Below are 17,399 nucleotides of genomic sequence, written 5' to 3'. Positions count from 1 at the left end.
AAAGCACCAATTATCTTGAACTAGTTGCGGTTAGGGGCCGTGAAGTATCATTATGACGCATTATAGCAACCAATTTCAGCACTGGAGGGTACTCAGGGATCGTGAGCATTGGGCATCTGATTTTTTTTTTCTAAAATATGTGCATTTTCTAAGATATCACTCACTCCTTTCAAGAACGTCATAAATCAAAATACTTGATTTTTCAGGAGAACGTTTTTAAAGTTTGAAAATATAATACAATGTGTTAAAAATAAATATCAAGCCACTTACTGAAATTTTTACTGTGCAACAGATCTTTTTAGGTAAAACCTGAAGGTTTTTTCTCCATTTGAAAAATATTTAGTTTATTTAAATAAATAATTAAACAATACCCTTTCTTCAAAATGCAAAAACAACACTTTCTGCCCTGTAGCGGGTAAATATTAAGTTAAAAATATGCCTCTTTTTCTGGGATATAGTAAATTTTTTGGGCATTCCGAAAATATGCACAACTGAAAATTGACGTTCTTTGATTTATGACGTTCTTGAAAGGAGTGAGCGATATATGTCGATATATTTTAAAAATAATTAAACACCTGTATAATACCACTTAATGATTTTTATTTCAAAACGTTTTTCTTTTCACCTGTAGATTAAAACGTTTGTTAATTTTCGAAACTAGTCGTGTGAATTAAATAAAACTCCTTAAGTGGTATTATACAAGTTTTTAATTATTTAAAAAATAATCAACATGTCATTCCACATTTTTGAACCGAGAAACTCTGACTTGAGAGTCCGCGACACTAACCACGGGACCACAACCCGACACATTCACCAATTCTACCCGTGATTGACAAACCACAATACTAAAACTTTCGAAACTTCTAGATATATTGATCAATATCGTGACACAGTTACGTGTGAGTTCACAATAGCCATCCATGTTGGAATGAGGAAAGCTTTTATTAACCAGAAACTCTTTTTATTTGCATGTGAGGTCCGAGTCCTGAGATTATATTCACATATCGCTCACTCCTTTCAAGAACGTCATGAATAAAAAAACTTGATTTTTCAGGAGAACGTTTTTAAAGTTTAAAATATAACGCAATGTATTAAAAATAAATATCAAGCCACTTAGTGAACTTTTTACTGTGCAACAGATCTTTTTAGGTAAAACCTGAAGGTTTTTTTCTCCATTTGAAAAATATTTAGTTTCTTTAAAAAAATAATTAAACAATACATTTTCTTCAAAATGCAAAAACAACATTTACTGCCCTGTAGCGGGTAAATATTAAGTTACAAATATGCATCTTTTGCTGGGATATAGTACATTTTCTGGGCATTCCGAAAACACGTACAACTGAAAATTGACGATCTTTGATTTATGACGTTCTTGAAAGGAGTGAGCGATATGTACTTGAGACCTGCCTGAAAACATGATTTTCAATTTTTTATGTAGCTTTTCGTTTAACCAATTTTATTTACAAGAATACAGCAATGTTGTAAAGAAATATTATTGTTGTAAAAATGTTTAGCACACCACTTCTTGTTCAAGAATTTGAAAGGTATAACGCAATATGCAATTTGCAAAAAAATGCTATTACCGTCTGCTCTAGAGACGGCCAACCTTTTTGAAGATGTGAAAAATGTGTTTTAATTGAATATCATTGCCTGATTTCAATTTGTGGTGATTGAAAACAAAAAAAAATGCATTTTAAGATTTTAACAAGGACGAAGAAGAATATGGAAGTCTGGGTATTTACAGAGCTTATGACTTGTCATAGGCTGGTTAAGTGCAACATTCACCTCTACCCAGGATTGACTGACAATCACACTAGTTAAATTTGAAAAATGTTTTTAACTGTGTGATTTCAATTTGTGAAGAATCAAAACAAAAACATAACTGATTTACATTTTAAGATCTTAACAAAGATGAGGAAGAATATGAAAGTCTGGGTATTTACAGGGCTTATGACTTGTCATAGGCTGGTTAAGTGATCACTTTACACACAGGCAACATTTATCAATCTACCCAAGATTGACTGACCACCATACTACTTAAATTAGTACACAAGTAAATTTTCACGTTCGGTGTTTGATAATGATGTCGTGTTCACACACTGATACACGTGTTTCAACACGTGTCTCAGTATCATTTTTCTCTCTTTTTTGTGTGTAGATTTTAGGTTAAAATAGATAAAAACAATAAAAAACGTATGTAAAAAGAACTCCACCAACAAGACACAAGGTGGCCTGGTGGGTCTATGCAAAAAAATATTTTATAATTTTTTTTACAATTATTCTTTTAAATAAATGAAAATAATAAATAAAATTTAAAAAAATTGTAATAATATAAATAAAAAATGTTAATTCTGTCCAAATTTTATTATTTCGACGGCCCCTACGTAAAGTACTCCAGCTGCAAATCTGTTACTTTACAGGAGAGAGCTTAGAAGATTTTTTCAACGTATTATTTTTTATTAATTAACGGTTTAATCTGAAACTCTAAACTAGTATTTTACATTAATAAATACGATAAAATAAAGTATTGAATCTGTTTAAAACTTTATGCTTTGTCAAAATTAAGTAGTTAGCGTTTTAGAAGTTCAGTTCATTTCGAAAATTCGATCTACAATAGATATCGTCTGATACGCCTGAAAACTAGGAGTAGTTTATTTTTTGTATATTTTTGTTTGTTTGTGTTTTTAAGATAACGGTCAGTTGATAAAGTACACTAAATATCTCAAAATTGACAAAAATGTAGTTAGAGCACTTTACGTAGGACACGTCGATTTAATATTTTTTTCCAATTTTCTTTTTTGCTATGACTTTGGTTAAGACGTCAATATTTTACGTAACTTAACCTTCATAATCTTGACCTAGACCAGAGGTTCCCAAACTTTTTTTTCTCTCGTAGACCCCTTGCCGTGTTTTTCGATTTTTGGTAGATCCCTCCTTACCTGATATTGTTTTTCAGCAAATTCACTATCTTCTAATGTATTTTTGAAAGTCGATGTATGAAGTGCACATTGAAAGATTGAAATTTATAACGTGTATGATAATTTATAAAGTGTAATGAAAATTAAAAAAATACACACATGTTAGGTTAATTCAAATTAAAATTAATCTCTGCTAAATAAAATAAATTAGCAAAAAATAAATGCTTTTAGTCTTAGGAATAAACTTGATGTCGTTGACCTCCATTTCTTTTTCATGGACCCCCAATTTTTTTTCTCTGACATATACCCCTTCCAAGTCGTCGTATACCCCTGGGGGTCGATATAGACCACTTTGGGAATCACTGACCTAGACGAACCGGCTAATAAGCGCAACAATGTTTAGCTGCATTGAAGGTTATAAAAAACAGCTTTTTTTTCATGAAATATATTGTAATTTACGAATTTGCATACTCGAATAAAAATGTATATTAAAAAGTAAATTGCATACCCGACATTAAAAATATTATTTCTAACCTTAAAAACGGGTCGTTGATCTCATATGCATATCGATTCATGAGAGCCGTGAAGTTCCTGTAGCCATTTTGAATTTGAAATTACATGAGAAAACTTCCCCATCGCAACCATTATGGAGCAGTTTAAATTTCAAATTTCGAATTTCCCAAAGACAATGAGTAGAAATTTGAAATAACTCTTTTACTCCTGTGATTTATCTTTGCTTTTGTTCGTTCAAAAAACGTCAGATTGACTGTCGATTTCGTTATTTTATATGTAAGAGAAAAATCTGGAAGAGTAGGTACGTTCATGTTCTTGAATATTGAAAGCAAAGTTAAAATAAAGAAGACGTGTGTAAGACCGATTGCCACATATCGCTCACTCCTTTCAAGAACGTCAAAAATAAAAAAATCGTTAATTTCCAGTTGTGCGTGTTTTCGGAATGCCCAAAAAATGTACTATATCTCAGCAAAAGAGGCATATTTTAAACTTAATATTTACCCGCTACAAGGCAGAAAGTCTTGTTTTTGCATTTTGAAGAAAAGGTATTGTTTAATTATTTTTTTAAATATACAAAATATTTTTCAAATGGAGAAAAAAACCTTCGGGTTTTACCTAAAAAGATCTGTTGCACAGTAAAAAGTTCAATAAGTGGCTTGATATTTATTTTTAATACATTGTATTATATTTTTAAACTTTAAAAATGTTCTCCTGAAAAATCAACTTTTTTGATTTATGACGTTCTTGAAAGGAGTGAGCGATATGTGATAGAGACTAGAGCAGACACAGTGAGAACCAAATATTTTTTAAGAACTTCAGAAATGTGGACATCGAGGTGAGTGTCTGAAAACACGTTAATATACCGAATAAGGAATACGAAAATTCGGAAAATGTGTAGTACGGAGGATATAGTCAGATGGGGAAGACAGCGTAGACGATTCTGGAATGCCCATGTCAATAGAATGCAAGAAAACAGACTGGCCCGAATTGCTCTTCAAAAGAACCCAGACGGAAAAAGGCCACTTGGAAGACCTCCAAAGCGATGGTGTGACAGCTGCCAGTCCACGTCACAAGAGACGGATAACGGAACAGGCTGATCCGAGGATCTATAAGAAGGAAGAAGAAGAATATCAAAAACTTGAGCCGGAAAGAAACATAACCAGAGAAAAAGTAACGAATATAACCAATTGTGGATGTCCTCACCAAAACGTTACATTTCCATTATAAATGATTTCAAGTGATCAGGAATTCTAGCTTGTGAAATTGTTACGTTTTGATGCGATTTAACCATTTCATATTGGTTTAATACAGGATCGGTCACGTTTTGTGGCAACTTTAATTCAGATTTCAATAGAATGCAGTACAGAACAGATTTGCATTTAATGGATTTTTTGTGCGATTTTGAAAATGTAACTTTTTGGTGAGGATCATTCTCATGATGTGTTATTATTGGCTAATAAATAAATATGAAAAATCACAAGATTATCGGTGACATTCTTATTGAAATCTGTAGAGAAGTAAGGGAGATATAAAGGTCTAAACATTAGATATTTTAATAAAATGAAAAACGGACACCGCTATACGTCATCAAATTTTACGTGATCGGGTGTGTTACGGGGCGTATCCCTTTATGTATCTGCTTTACAGAGCTGTAAAAGTAGTAGTTTGAATTCGTTTATGTGACGTCATTCGTTGCCAACTTAAGAAAACAAAGTTTTTACGAAGGCGAATTTTTCAAAAGAAAATGATGAATGAAAATATTGATTATATCGGCTGTTATAAACACATAACGAGCCTTACACAATCCTTTATAGGTTGAGTATGTTAAATTAGATATTCCTCACGAGTGATAATACCCTATTGGGTTGCCAAAAAAGGAACCGCTATCAACCAGCCACATCTCTAAATGTACAGAGGAAAATTTGAATTTCAAATTAGTCTAATGTGTGCTCCAAAACGTCACAAAAGACAAGTGTCTTCTATTTCCGTCTTCTCCACTAGCCTCTGTATTTCTTGGCATGACTTACTGCTATCTTGTCTTGCTATCGTCACACGCACGTTTTATATTATTATACGCTCGGCCGAAATATTCCGCGTGACGTCACGTACGGCCAGAGCAGCTGATGGCGATTACATCACTCTAGGATCCGATGACGTAGTCATTAAGCTGAGTGAGAGTGATAAAAAGATATAAATTTGGGACTACCATAACATGGGTCAACAAACCTCTGCGTTTGAATTTATCATATGTTCGGTAACGGTTATTTTTAACCTATCCGATTTTTTTCTCGGTTTACACATCTTTCCAGCTAAAGTTTTTCATGTCAAACGGATTTTTCTCATGATGTTGGTTTAATGGCTAATAAATTCAAATGAAAAATCACAAGACTATCGGTAACATTCTTATTGAAATCTGTAGAGAAGTAAGGGAGATATGAAGGTTTAAACTTTAGATATTTTAATAAAACGAAAAACGGACACCGCTATACGTCATCAAATTTTACGTCATCACGTGTGTTATGGGGCGTATCCCTGTATGTATCTGCTTTAAAGAGCTATAATAGTAGTAGCGGGGATTCGTTTCTGTGACGTCATTCGTTACCAACTTACGAAAACAACGTTTTTACGAAGGCGAATTTTGCAAAGAGAAAATGTTGAATGAAAATATTGATCATATCGGCTGTTGTAAACACGAAACGAGTCTTACACAATCTTTTATAGGTTGAGTATGTTAAATTAGAAATTCCTCCCGGGTGATTATACCGTATTGTCAAATATATTAAGAGCTAGAACTACGCAACGCGCGACCAAATTTGCACAATGATTGGCGTGGTTAGCTTCAAATGATCGAATCAACCAAACTTACTTATTAACTAACCAGCATGCCTATTCCCGAAGGGAGCAGAGATCGCAGAGAGAATAGAACGCCACACCAATCTATCTTTGCAAATAACCTTTGCCTCTTCCACATTCATGCATCTCCTCATAACATACCCGCCGATTATTACGACTCCTGAGCCGGCCGCTTACAAGTATTTGACAAACCTTATTGTGCCAAGTTTTCCTAGGCCTTCCTCTGCTTCTTTTTCCAACTACATTCGCCTCATAAATTTGTTTTACCATTTCCTCACTCATTCGTTCCACATGTCCAAACCATCTCAATACACCTTTCTTAATTTTATCTCAGCCTTGCATTCTTTCCATATATCGCTATTCAAACAAAACCTGGATTTGTGAACAGAGATTTGGACGCACTCAATATATTTCGAATGCAGTTTGTCCCCCGCCATCTTTGTGTTCATATATCGCTCACACCTTTCAACAACGTCATATATCAAAAAGCTTGATTTTTCAGGAGATCGTTTTTAAAGTTTAAAAATATACTAAAATGTATTAAAAATAAATATCAATCCAATTATTGAACTTTTTACTGTGCAACAGATCTTTTTAGGTAAAACCTGAGGGTTTTTTCTCCAATTGAAAAATATTTAGTATATTTAAAAAATAATAATTAAACAATAACTTTGCTTCAAAATGCAAAACCAACACTTTCTGCCCTGTAGCGGGTAAATATTAAGTTAAAAATATGCCGCTTTTGCTGAGATATAGTACATTTTCTGTTCATTCCGAAAACATGCTGAACTGAAAATTATATTATTTATTGATTCCGCATTAACTTTGTGGAATCGTTGATTATTTTTAGTAATTAGACACTTTAAAATACCACTTGATGAGTTTTTTTTATTATACACGACTAGTTTCGAAAACTTATTAAAAATTGTCGATTTTTTATATTTGACGTCGTTGAAAGGAGTGAGCGATATGTATAACGTATCTTCTTTGAATGTCGCTGGGTAATCCTTTACACAAAACATAAGACGCTTTGAGATTTGGTAGTTTGGACCCCCATTATAACGAGCTTTAATTGTACCAAAACGACCCTTCATTTCCCCTGTTACCAGTTGTCAGTAGCAAAAAGTAGCTTTGACAGAATTGCGCAGTGCTTTCGTGTGTGATAAACAAGTTTTTACAATACGGAATGCTCCTAATACAAGGGAGACATTTGTATTGAAAGCGCCGAAATCATCCTTGAAATTCTTTAGTCCCAAATTAAACTTTTTTTTTAAAGATGAGAGTTGCATTTATTATTTACCTTGTTATTATGTACAAGGTTTATTAGATACAACATTTTGTCCGAATACATGTTTACAAATCTGGATTATCTCCAATTACAGAAGCTATTTTTTACAATTATTTTTTGTCATAATTTTTCTCACGATGTTAAATGTGATGCGAAATATTAATCTTAAAATATTTTTTTAAATTATTTTTTTTAAATTAGGAAAGATTGATAAAGACTTAGAAAGGAGAGTGAATGCTGGGAACAAAGTTAATGGTGCACTGAAATCAGTTATAGCAAATAAAAACCCATCAGCTGAAGCTAAACTGGCAGTGCACAACGGAGTCCTGGTTCCAACTCTAATGTATGGAAGTGAAACATGGAGTTGGCAAAAGAAGGATGAAAGTAGACTGAATGCAGTCGAAATGTGATCTCTCAGGAGAATGTGCGACAAAACGATGTATGATAGATGTGCGAATAGTGAAATAAGGAAGGAATGCAAAGCTGAGATAAGCATTATCGATAAAATTAAGAAAGGTGTGTTGAGATGGTTTGGGCATGTAGAACGAATGAGTGAGGAAAGAACGGTAAAACAAATTTATGAGGCGAATGTTAGCGGGAAAAGAAGCAGAGGAAGACCGAGAAAAACATGGCACGATCAGGTATGCCAAATACTTGAAAGTGGTCAGGTTAGGAGTCGTAACAATCGGCGGGTATGTATGAGGAGATGCATGAACGTGGAAGAGGCGAAGAATGTTTGCAAGGACAGAGTGGTGTGGCGCTCTATTCTCTCTGCCTACCCCTGCGGCGTGATGGTTAGTTAGTTAGTTAGTTAGTTTTTTTTTAATTATAACTTTTTTATACAAAACACTATAACGTCCAATATGTTTTATAAAGGGTCCTATTTGATTGGTTGAACGTTTAATTTGAAGTGAAAAACCTATGTATTGTACTTTTAATGTTAACATAATAAGGGCAATTAAAAATATACAAATTTACTCCATTGTGTTAGTGTTCCATTACTGGACCAGTAATGGAAAGGCTACCTTAACACATTGACTGCCAGTGTCGGACACCGGTGGCCGACACGAGGCATTTCAATGGATCAATCTAATGATGTGTTATTATTAGCTAATAAATTAAAATGAAAAATCACAAGACTATCGGTAACATTCTTATTGAAATCTGTAGAGAACTAAGGGAGATATGAAGGTTTAAACTTTAGATATTTTAATAAAACGGAAAACGTAAAACCGCTATACGTCATCAAATTCTACGTCATCGGGTGTGTTATGGGGCGTCTCCATTTACGTATCTGCTTTATAGAGCTATAATAATTGTAGTGTAGATTCGTTTCTGTGACGTCATTCGTTACCAACTTACGAAAACAACGTTTTTACGAAGGCGAATTTCGCAAATGAAAATGATGAAGAAAATATTGATTATATCGGCTGTTATATACACAAAACGAGTCTAACACTTTGAGTTGAGTATTTTAAATTAAATATTCCTCCGGAGTGATAATACTCTATTAGAAATAATGCAGATTTGTGAACAAGTATTTGGACACACTAAAAATGTTGTTAACATCTTGTCAATAACTTCATGAATTGAAAGTACCTACCCATTACTTCATGAATTAAAAGTACCTACTCACATTACACAGAACGCCCACGCAAAATGTACGGAAGATAACATCCGGATAATGTAGGCATGTACGCGATACATACTGTGTAAGGCACTTGAAATTTCCCGATTAGCAAAGCTCAGAGATAACGAATTTTCACTGCGTAGCGAATTTACAAATGAAGTACCCTTCAAATGAGAGTGGAAATTCGCCATTCGGGCATAATTCGTTCGAGTGGCTTGTCGATATGCGATTCGTACGAATACCGCTGTTATTATCATGAATAGATATTTATGTTGTAAATAAAAATATAATAATATAAAACCCTTATCCGCACCCATAATATAATGGTGCATAGGGCACTGTGTCATATAAACGCAGTGTTATCTTGATCGTTTATACATGAAGGAAAGGTAGGAAGCCCTCCGCTTCAGGTACCAGTCCATGGTAATTTTGAATAAATATTACAGTGAAAAAATCACTAATATTTATTTTACCCCCCTTGGGAATCGAACCCGGGACCTCCAGAACGGTAGCCGAGCGTGCTGACCATTACACTACGGAGGCGGACATAAAAATAAAAATAGAAATAATTCATGAAATTATAAGCTGCGTAAAAAAAACAATAATGTTTTAGGGCGTTCGAGTTCGGGTCTTGCATACAAATAAAAGGGTCTCTGCTAAATAAAAGATTTTTTCAATTCAACATATCATAGATGGCTGTTGTGAACTCATACGAACTGTGTCACGAGATTGATCAATATATCTAGAAGTTCCAAAAGTTTGAACTTCTAGATAAAGTGTGGTTGTCAATCATGGGTAGAATGGTGAACGTTACACGTGTGTAAAGTGATCACTTAAACCAGCCTATGACGGTTGTCAGCCCCGTAAATGCCCAGACTTCCATATTCTTCTTCATCTTCGATGAGATGTCTAAAAAAACTCATATCAATCAACAACAAAAAAATTCTTCCAAATAAATATATGGTTTTGAAAGGTAAGGTGTAAAAAAAATGTAATTTCACTTTTTTTTTATCATGTACAGAGGCATGACTACGCGTAGCTTAACGCATACTGAATCATCCACATTGCGAGTAAGGCCTTAAATGACCAAAAGCAACGTCATTAAATAAGTCAAAGCTCGCGTAACTACTACAAAATTAGAATATCGTTTACCATCAAGTCTCTAGGATGAACGCATGATGTGACATTTGTACGTTTGTTTCTCTAAACACCGAGTTAAAGCACAAAGGCAAGTTCAGGCGATGTTCGTAAAAAAAAAGGAGGATGAATACAGATGCGGCCGAATAGCGAGTTTTCACCGTACATAATATACTCACATAACTGTCAGATTCTCACGCTTTTACAACTGAAATTATTAATAATATCGATTGTTATTATCGCATCGTTAATTAATTCACCAAATCGATTACATCCGTGCGAAAATCGATAATCGCTTCGCTATGCCCTGTAGCCTCTTTTTTCTAAATAGTAATATGTGAAATTAGCGTTGCACTAATTAGTGAACTAAGGCAAAATTCACACGCGCGTCGCACAGTGCATCGTTTTCCCGAGAATGCGGTCGCAATCGGTGCGGCTTTGACCTTGTCTGAATTAGGTGGCCGAGGGCGACGTTTTAGACCAGAGGTGAGGAACCTTTTTTTTTATTTTGAAAGGTCAAGTCAAAAAAATTAAGTCAATTCATCTGCCACTTTTTGAGTTTTGTGGACTCAAACATACGATTGTTGCGCGGTATGATCGATAATCCTGAAATTATCCGCAGCATTGGTCTGTATGTTCCCGATAGATATTCTAAGACAGCGTCGGCATATTTTTTTTGTTTTTGAATTACCTAACGTCCAAGTGACTCTGAAATATAGTTAAGGCTTATGCAACACCGTTTATCATGACCCTACTCAGGCTTCAACTTTTTAAGTTTCATAGCCTATGCCTACTCGTGAGTGGATTTACTCTTTATGTTTAAAGTTACTATAATTTCATATAATTCATGAGTGAAAATTCTAGGCGAAAACACTCGCAGCAGCGTCGGCATAGATTGTTTTACATTCCTATATACAGGAGCAACCTGCCGATGGTTATGCCTGTAGGAAGATATGCTGAACAATATCACTGTTCCATGTGCCTGAGGGGGTATTCCCAAGCGGGATTCTTCTACCTACGTCTTTAAAAAGTGTGTTCTTGCTTACTTTATAATTTTTGTATTAATATGTACGCTTTAAATTTTAGTTCGTAATGTATATGTCAAAATTTACTGAATAAATTGAATTTAATTGAATTAAAAACTGAATTTTTAGATATTTTATTTTATTTGCGAATTTTACAGAACAGTTACAACAAGTAATTCACATAACAGAGCATTACAAAAAGAGTACGTGTACTTTTCCAGTTAAATAATTACATTTATTGTTTCGGCATTAACTTTGTGGTAAGACATGTTACAATAATTAAAGAAAACACTTCGTTTTTTACCACTTGAGTTTTATTATAGACTACATGTTTCAGAAGTTAAACTTCCATCATTCAGGTCTGTAAAATAACATACAGTTATTATACAGACCTGAATGATGGAAGTTTAACTTCTGAAACATGTAGTCTATAATAAAACTCATGTGGTAAAAAACGAAGTGTTTTCTTTAATTATTGTAAATAATTACACATTTGTAAATTTGGGAAAATACAGATATTACCTAATTTAGGGATAATTTTTACATATTGACATCTCGACATAGACGAAGAAGAATAAAAGTGTTGCTGCTACATAAAATCTTTTCTCAATCCAACATGGATGGCTGTCGTGAACTTTCAACAACTTCATATATCAAAAATCGTCAATTTTCAGTTGTGCATGTTTTCGGAATGCCCAGAAAATGTACTTTATCCCAGCAAAAGCGGTATATTTTTTACTTAATATTTACCAGCTACAGGGCAGAAAGTGTTGTTTTTGCATTTTGAAGAAAAGGTATTGTTTAATTATTTTTATAAATATACTAAATATTTTTCAAATTGAGAAAAAACATTCAGGTTTTACCTAAAAAGATCTGTTGCACAGTAAAAAGTTCAATAACTGGCTTGATATTTATTTTTAATACATTTATTGTATTGAACATTACAAACGATCTTTTGAAAAATCAAGTTTTTGTGGATATGACGTTGTTGAAAGGAGTGAGCGATATGCACTGTGTCATGAGATTGATCAATATATCTAGGAGTTTGTAGAAATATGAGTAGTGTGCTTGTCAATCATGGGTAAAATGGTGAATGTTGCACGTGTGTAAAGTGATCACTCCACCAGCCTAGGCCAAATACTTAAATACCTAAATCTAGATTTCTGCATAGAAGTTATTTTTACATGTTGACATCTCAACATAGATGAAGAAGAATGTGGAAGTCTGGATATTAACAGGCCGTATGTCATAGGCTGGTTATGTGATCACTTTACACACACGTTTACAACATTTAACCAGCCTAAGTGTCGTAAACGTGTGTAAAGTTACATTTACATTTTTGACATCTCATCAAAGATGAAGAAGAATATGGAGGTCTGGGCATTTACGGGGCTGACGACCGCCAAGGGCTGGTTTAAGTGATCACTTTATACACGTGTAACATTCACCAATTCTAACAATTTGAATAAGTATTTGGACACACTCAAAATGTTGTAAACATTATTGATGTCTATTTCATTAAGCATTACATTGCGCATATCGCAGGCTCGATTTAAAAATGAATTTTGGTAGTACTTGCTGTGCATTTTAGGGATTTTAAATAAAGTTTTGTTACTGGCCTGTGCTCCCGGGACTCTAAAACTGATGAGTGATAAAAGCTCTGGGCAATCTACATAGTTATTTAAAAAATTATACAGGAAAATCAGCAGGAAAATAATGTCAGCAGTGTTCCTATGTGTTACGAGTTGAAGACATTCGTATGACGTAGGCTAAGAAGCCCCATATGCAATATGTGCTAGCAATCAAAGGATTGACATAATAATTTGTGTAAGAGTAACAAGGTCTACTCGGATATAGAAACGCGTAGAGAAGCCAGATAACTCATTTTTCTGACCAATGATTATTAAACCATATACGCTCCCTAGGTGGAGCATACGGAGTCCACAAACTATGAGAATATGGAAATCTGGGTATTTAAAGGGCTTACTACCTGTTTAAAACGTGTATCAATCACCATTCTACCCATAATTGACAACCACACTGCTCAAATTCTTGGAAGTTCTATATATATGAACCAATTTTGAAACATTGTTCTTGAATCACTAGAACTTCACTAGAGACATCTATTGAAGTTCTAGTGATCTAGATAACCACGTGTTATAGTTTTACAGGTACATTTTATGTTCAAGCAATTTCTTGGCACTTGTTACGGTCTTTTATGACTCATTGTAGAGCTATTCTCTACGCATCTAATTATAACGTTTTTTAACGCATGTTTATATTTGTAATATAATTTATTCATGTGTATGAAAAGGATTATATGTATTTTTTTTATATATTTTTTGTTTATTATTAAGGTTAACAACAGCAACATGTGTAAAACAAAACATTAAAAGATATACATTAAACAAGCCATTAACCACAGAAACATAAAGATTAGTACAAAATATTTAGTGTGGATCTAGCAAATAAACACGTATTTATGAGAGAAAATGTGTGTAAGAGGGTGTGTGCGTGCGTGTGTGTGTGTGTGTGTGTGTGTGTGTGTGTGTGTGTGTGTGTGTGTGTGTGTGTGTGTGTGTGTGTGTGTGTGTGTGTGTGTGTGTGTGTGTGTCTGTGTGTGTGTGTGTGTGTGTGTGTGTGTGTGTGTGTGTCTGTGTGTGTGTGTGTGTGTCTGTGTGTGTGTGTGTGTGTGTGTGTGTGTGTGTGTGTGATGTTGATTCCAGTAGGAACATACATACAGTGCAGAGAAGCATATAGTTTTTAAAGATCCTGAGAGGACAATATGCTCATCATTCGACTTTTCAACACAGATTTTCCGCAATTGAAAAAGTCAACTTGGCTAAAACATGAGTTTTCAAAAGAAAACAGTTATCAAATGGTAAGGAATTTAAAAAAATATATATTTGTATACATATATATATATATATATATATATATATATATATATATATATATATATATATATATATATATATGTATATATATATATATAGCGTAAGGACACGTCCAGCCCTGAGCTCGGCTCAGCACATTCTGATTTGAACACTTGAGATTTGGGCCTTAATCGTATGTGACTTTGTTTTAAAATCACCATAAAAATTTTATTATAACATAAATATAATGTCTTCCGGTTTCGAAGCTAACCGCTTCTTTATCAAGATTAATACTATTACTAATCAGTCTAATATTAATCAGTCTTGATAAAGAAGCGGCTAGCTTCGAAACCGGTTGACATTATAATTAAGTTATAATAAAATATTTATAGTGATTTTAAAAACAAAGTTACATTTTAATTACAAAATGGAAAATTGTAAAGTAAGTGCTTCAAATATAAATTATAGTTTAATATATTTTTTTAAAACTAAATAGTCGATTAAGAATAGCTATTCGAATTGATGTATACCAGACTGCGTGGGATATTGAAACGGGCATTGTGTATTTAGTTATTTAATATGTAACACATCGCTCACTACTTTCAAGAACGTCATAAATCAAAAATCGACAATTTTCAGTTGTGCATGTTTTCCGAATGCCCAGAAAATGTACTATATCCCAACAAAAGAGGCATATTTCAAACTTAATATTTACCTGCTACAGGGCAGAAAATGTTGTTTTTGCATTTGAAAGAAAAGGTATTGTTTAATTATTTTTTAAATATATTAAATATTTTTCAAATGGAGAAAAAACCTTCAGGTTTTACCTAAAAAGATGTGTTGCACAGTGAAAAGTTCAATAAGTGGCTTGATATTTATTTTTAATACGGTGTGTTATATTTTTAAACTTTGAAAACGTTCTCCTGAAGAATCAAGTTTTTTGATTTATGACGTTCTTGAAAGGAGTAAGCGACATATGTAGGTACTTTGTACATTCTCTGGTCTCTGGCTCACACTGTTTTAAAGGTCTGGCAACTGCTCTATCCTACTCAATCAACCGAAATACTTTGAAATGATACGTTATATTAAAAAAAAATTGTTAAAGAAAATATTTCGCTCACTCCTTTCAACTACGTCATAAATTTAAAAACTAGATTTTTTAGGAGATCGTTTTTAAAGTTTAAAAATATAATAAAATGTACAAAAAATTAATATCATGCTACTTATTGAACTTTTTACTGTGCAACAGATCTTTTTATGTACAACCTGAATGTTTTTTCTCCATTTGAAAATATTTAGTATACATATTTAAAAAAATAATAAAACAATATCTTTTCTTCGAAATGCAAAAACAACACTTTCTGCCCTGTATCGGGTAAATATTAAGTTTAAAATATGCCGCTTTTGCTGGGATATAGTACATTTTCTGGGCATTCGGAAAACATGCACAACTGAAAATTGTCGATTTTTAACATATGACGTTGTTGAAAGGAGTGAGCAACTTATTTTTGTTGCTTCGGAAGCTAAGCTTCCATCTTCAGGTCTTTAGGAGTTCCTAAAATTTGAGTAGTGTGGTTGTCAATCATAGTTAAAATTGGTGAATGTTAAAGTGATCACTTAAACCAGCTCGTGACAGTCGTAAGCCAAGTAAATGAGTATTACGACTTCTATTTTCTTCTTCTATGTTGAGATGTCAAAAAAAATTATGAGTAATGTTTAATTTTATTTAGGTTATGGAGTTAACAAGAAAAGTTTTCGGCAATCGTGTGTTCAACTTTGTGATGAAAATTAGCTTCTTCGGCCACTTTGTCGGAGGGTGTGATCTTAAGACCTGCATGCCAACCCTCAACAGGTACTCCTCATCCCATCCTTTCTACATATTCCCATCCCTCATACCATGTAATATCAATTTAATCTACGTACTTAGTGTGTTCAGTCAGCTTATATACTTATGTATATATATTTTTAAATTTCATACATTGATTATTCACCCTACGGATGATACGTCGCTTACTCCATTCAACAATGTCAAATATCAAAAAACTTGATTTTTCAGGAGATCGTTTTTAAAGTTTAAGAATATAATAAAATGTTTTAAAAATAAATATCAAGCCACTTACTGAATTCTTTACTGTGCAACAGATCTTTTTAGGTAAAACCTAAATGTTTTATCTCCATTTGAAAAATATTTAGTATATTCAAAAAAATAATTAAACAATACCTATTTTTCAAAATGAAAAAACAACACTTTCTGCCCTGTAGCGAGCAAATGTTAAGTTAAAAATACGCCGCTTTTGCTGGGATATACTATATTTTCTGGGCATTTCGAAAACATGCACAACTGAAAAATTACGATTTTTGATATATGACGTAGTTGAAAGGAGTGAGCGATATATCTTGATTGTTGTGGAATGTCCAGTGTGTCAATAATTGAGTTTTGTTATTGTTATCAGATGGTGAATTCCCATTTATATTTATGTTAGTTCTACAGAAATACACACACACACACACACACATATATATATATATATATATATATATATATATATATATATATATATATATATATATATATATATATATATATATATATATATATATATATATATATATATATATATATATAAATACCAACCGGATTGGCGGAGCAACGGAGGTCGGATAGGATGAATTTTTGCTGCATAGGTTTTTTTTTAATTTTCTTCGTCTTCTTCATTTTATGTTTCTTGTTCGCTAATCTCTTGATCATGTCTCTTGTCCATAGCTGATGAACTTCATGAAAAGCGTCTTCGGCGAGAAGCTGTTCACATTCTTCATGAAGCAGACATTTTACGGGCACTTCGTGGCGGGAGAGGATCGAGAAAGGATCGTCCCCTGTCTGGACAGGTACAATTAGTACCCTTCGTGGCTCTGCCTCTGTCCCTTTCCACTCTGATCCTCAGCATTCCCATCCTCTGATTCCCTGCAACGATTTTCCGATCAATCCCAAACTTCCTTTCGATCTAACCTAATGTCTCCTTTCTTCCTTGTATTGGTTTATCCTAATATATCAACCACCATCTTTTCGCTTTTACTTCTTTGTATTTATGTGGTACATTTCCTATTCTTTCTATTCCAATACTTTCCTTTCGATCCAACCTAGAATCTTCTTACATCCTT

The 17,399-nt window shown here is 33.4% G+C and overlaps 1 protein-coding gene across 3 annotated transcripts in view; it reads left to right on the top strand.

The window, feature by feature from the left end:
• Window positions 1-17,399, top strand: part of LOC148300656 (proline dehydrogenase 1, mitochondrial-like) — a 51,717-nt gene that overhangs the window by 6,227 nt on the left and 28,091 nt on the right. For 2 of the 3 annotated variants that reach the window (XM_088274462.1, XM_088274459.1), the window contains exon 2: window positions 17,005-17,126. In XM_088274462.1, coding sequence (XP_088130588.1) covers window positions 17,005-17,126 — 122 coding nt within the window. Of the gene's footprint in view, window positions 1-15,970; window positions 16,093-17,004; window positions 17,127-17,399 lie in introns of all 3 variants that reach the window. The other variant, XM_088274461.1, reaches the window with a different exon arrangement.

This window comes from Brachycentrus maculatus, unplaced genomic scaffold (genome assembly GCF_059751285.1).
Source record: "Brachycentrus maculatus isolate JH-2025_06_01 unplaced genomic scaffold, ASM5975128v1 h1tg000678l, whole genome shotgun sequence".
In the NCBI taxonomy this organism is placed as follows: domain Eukaryota; kingdom Metazoa; phylum Arthropoda; class Insecta; order Trichoptera; family Brachycentridae; genus Brachycentrus; species Brachycentrus maculatus.
The sequence above is the reverse complement of the archived record's forward strand: the minus strand, read 5'-3'. Positions and strand labels throughout refer to the sequence as shown.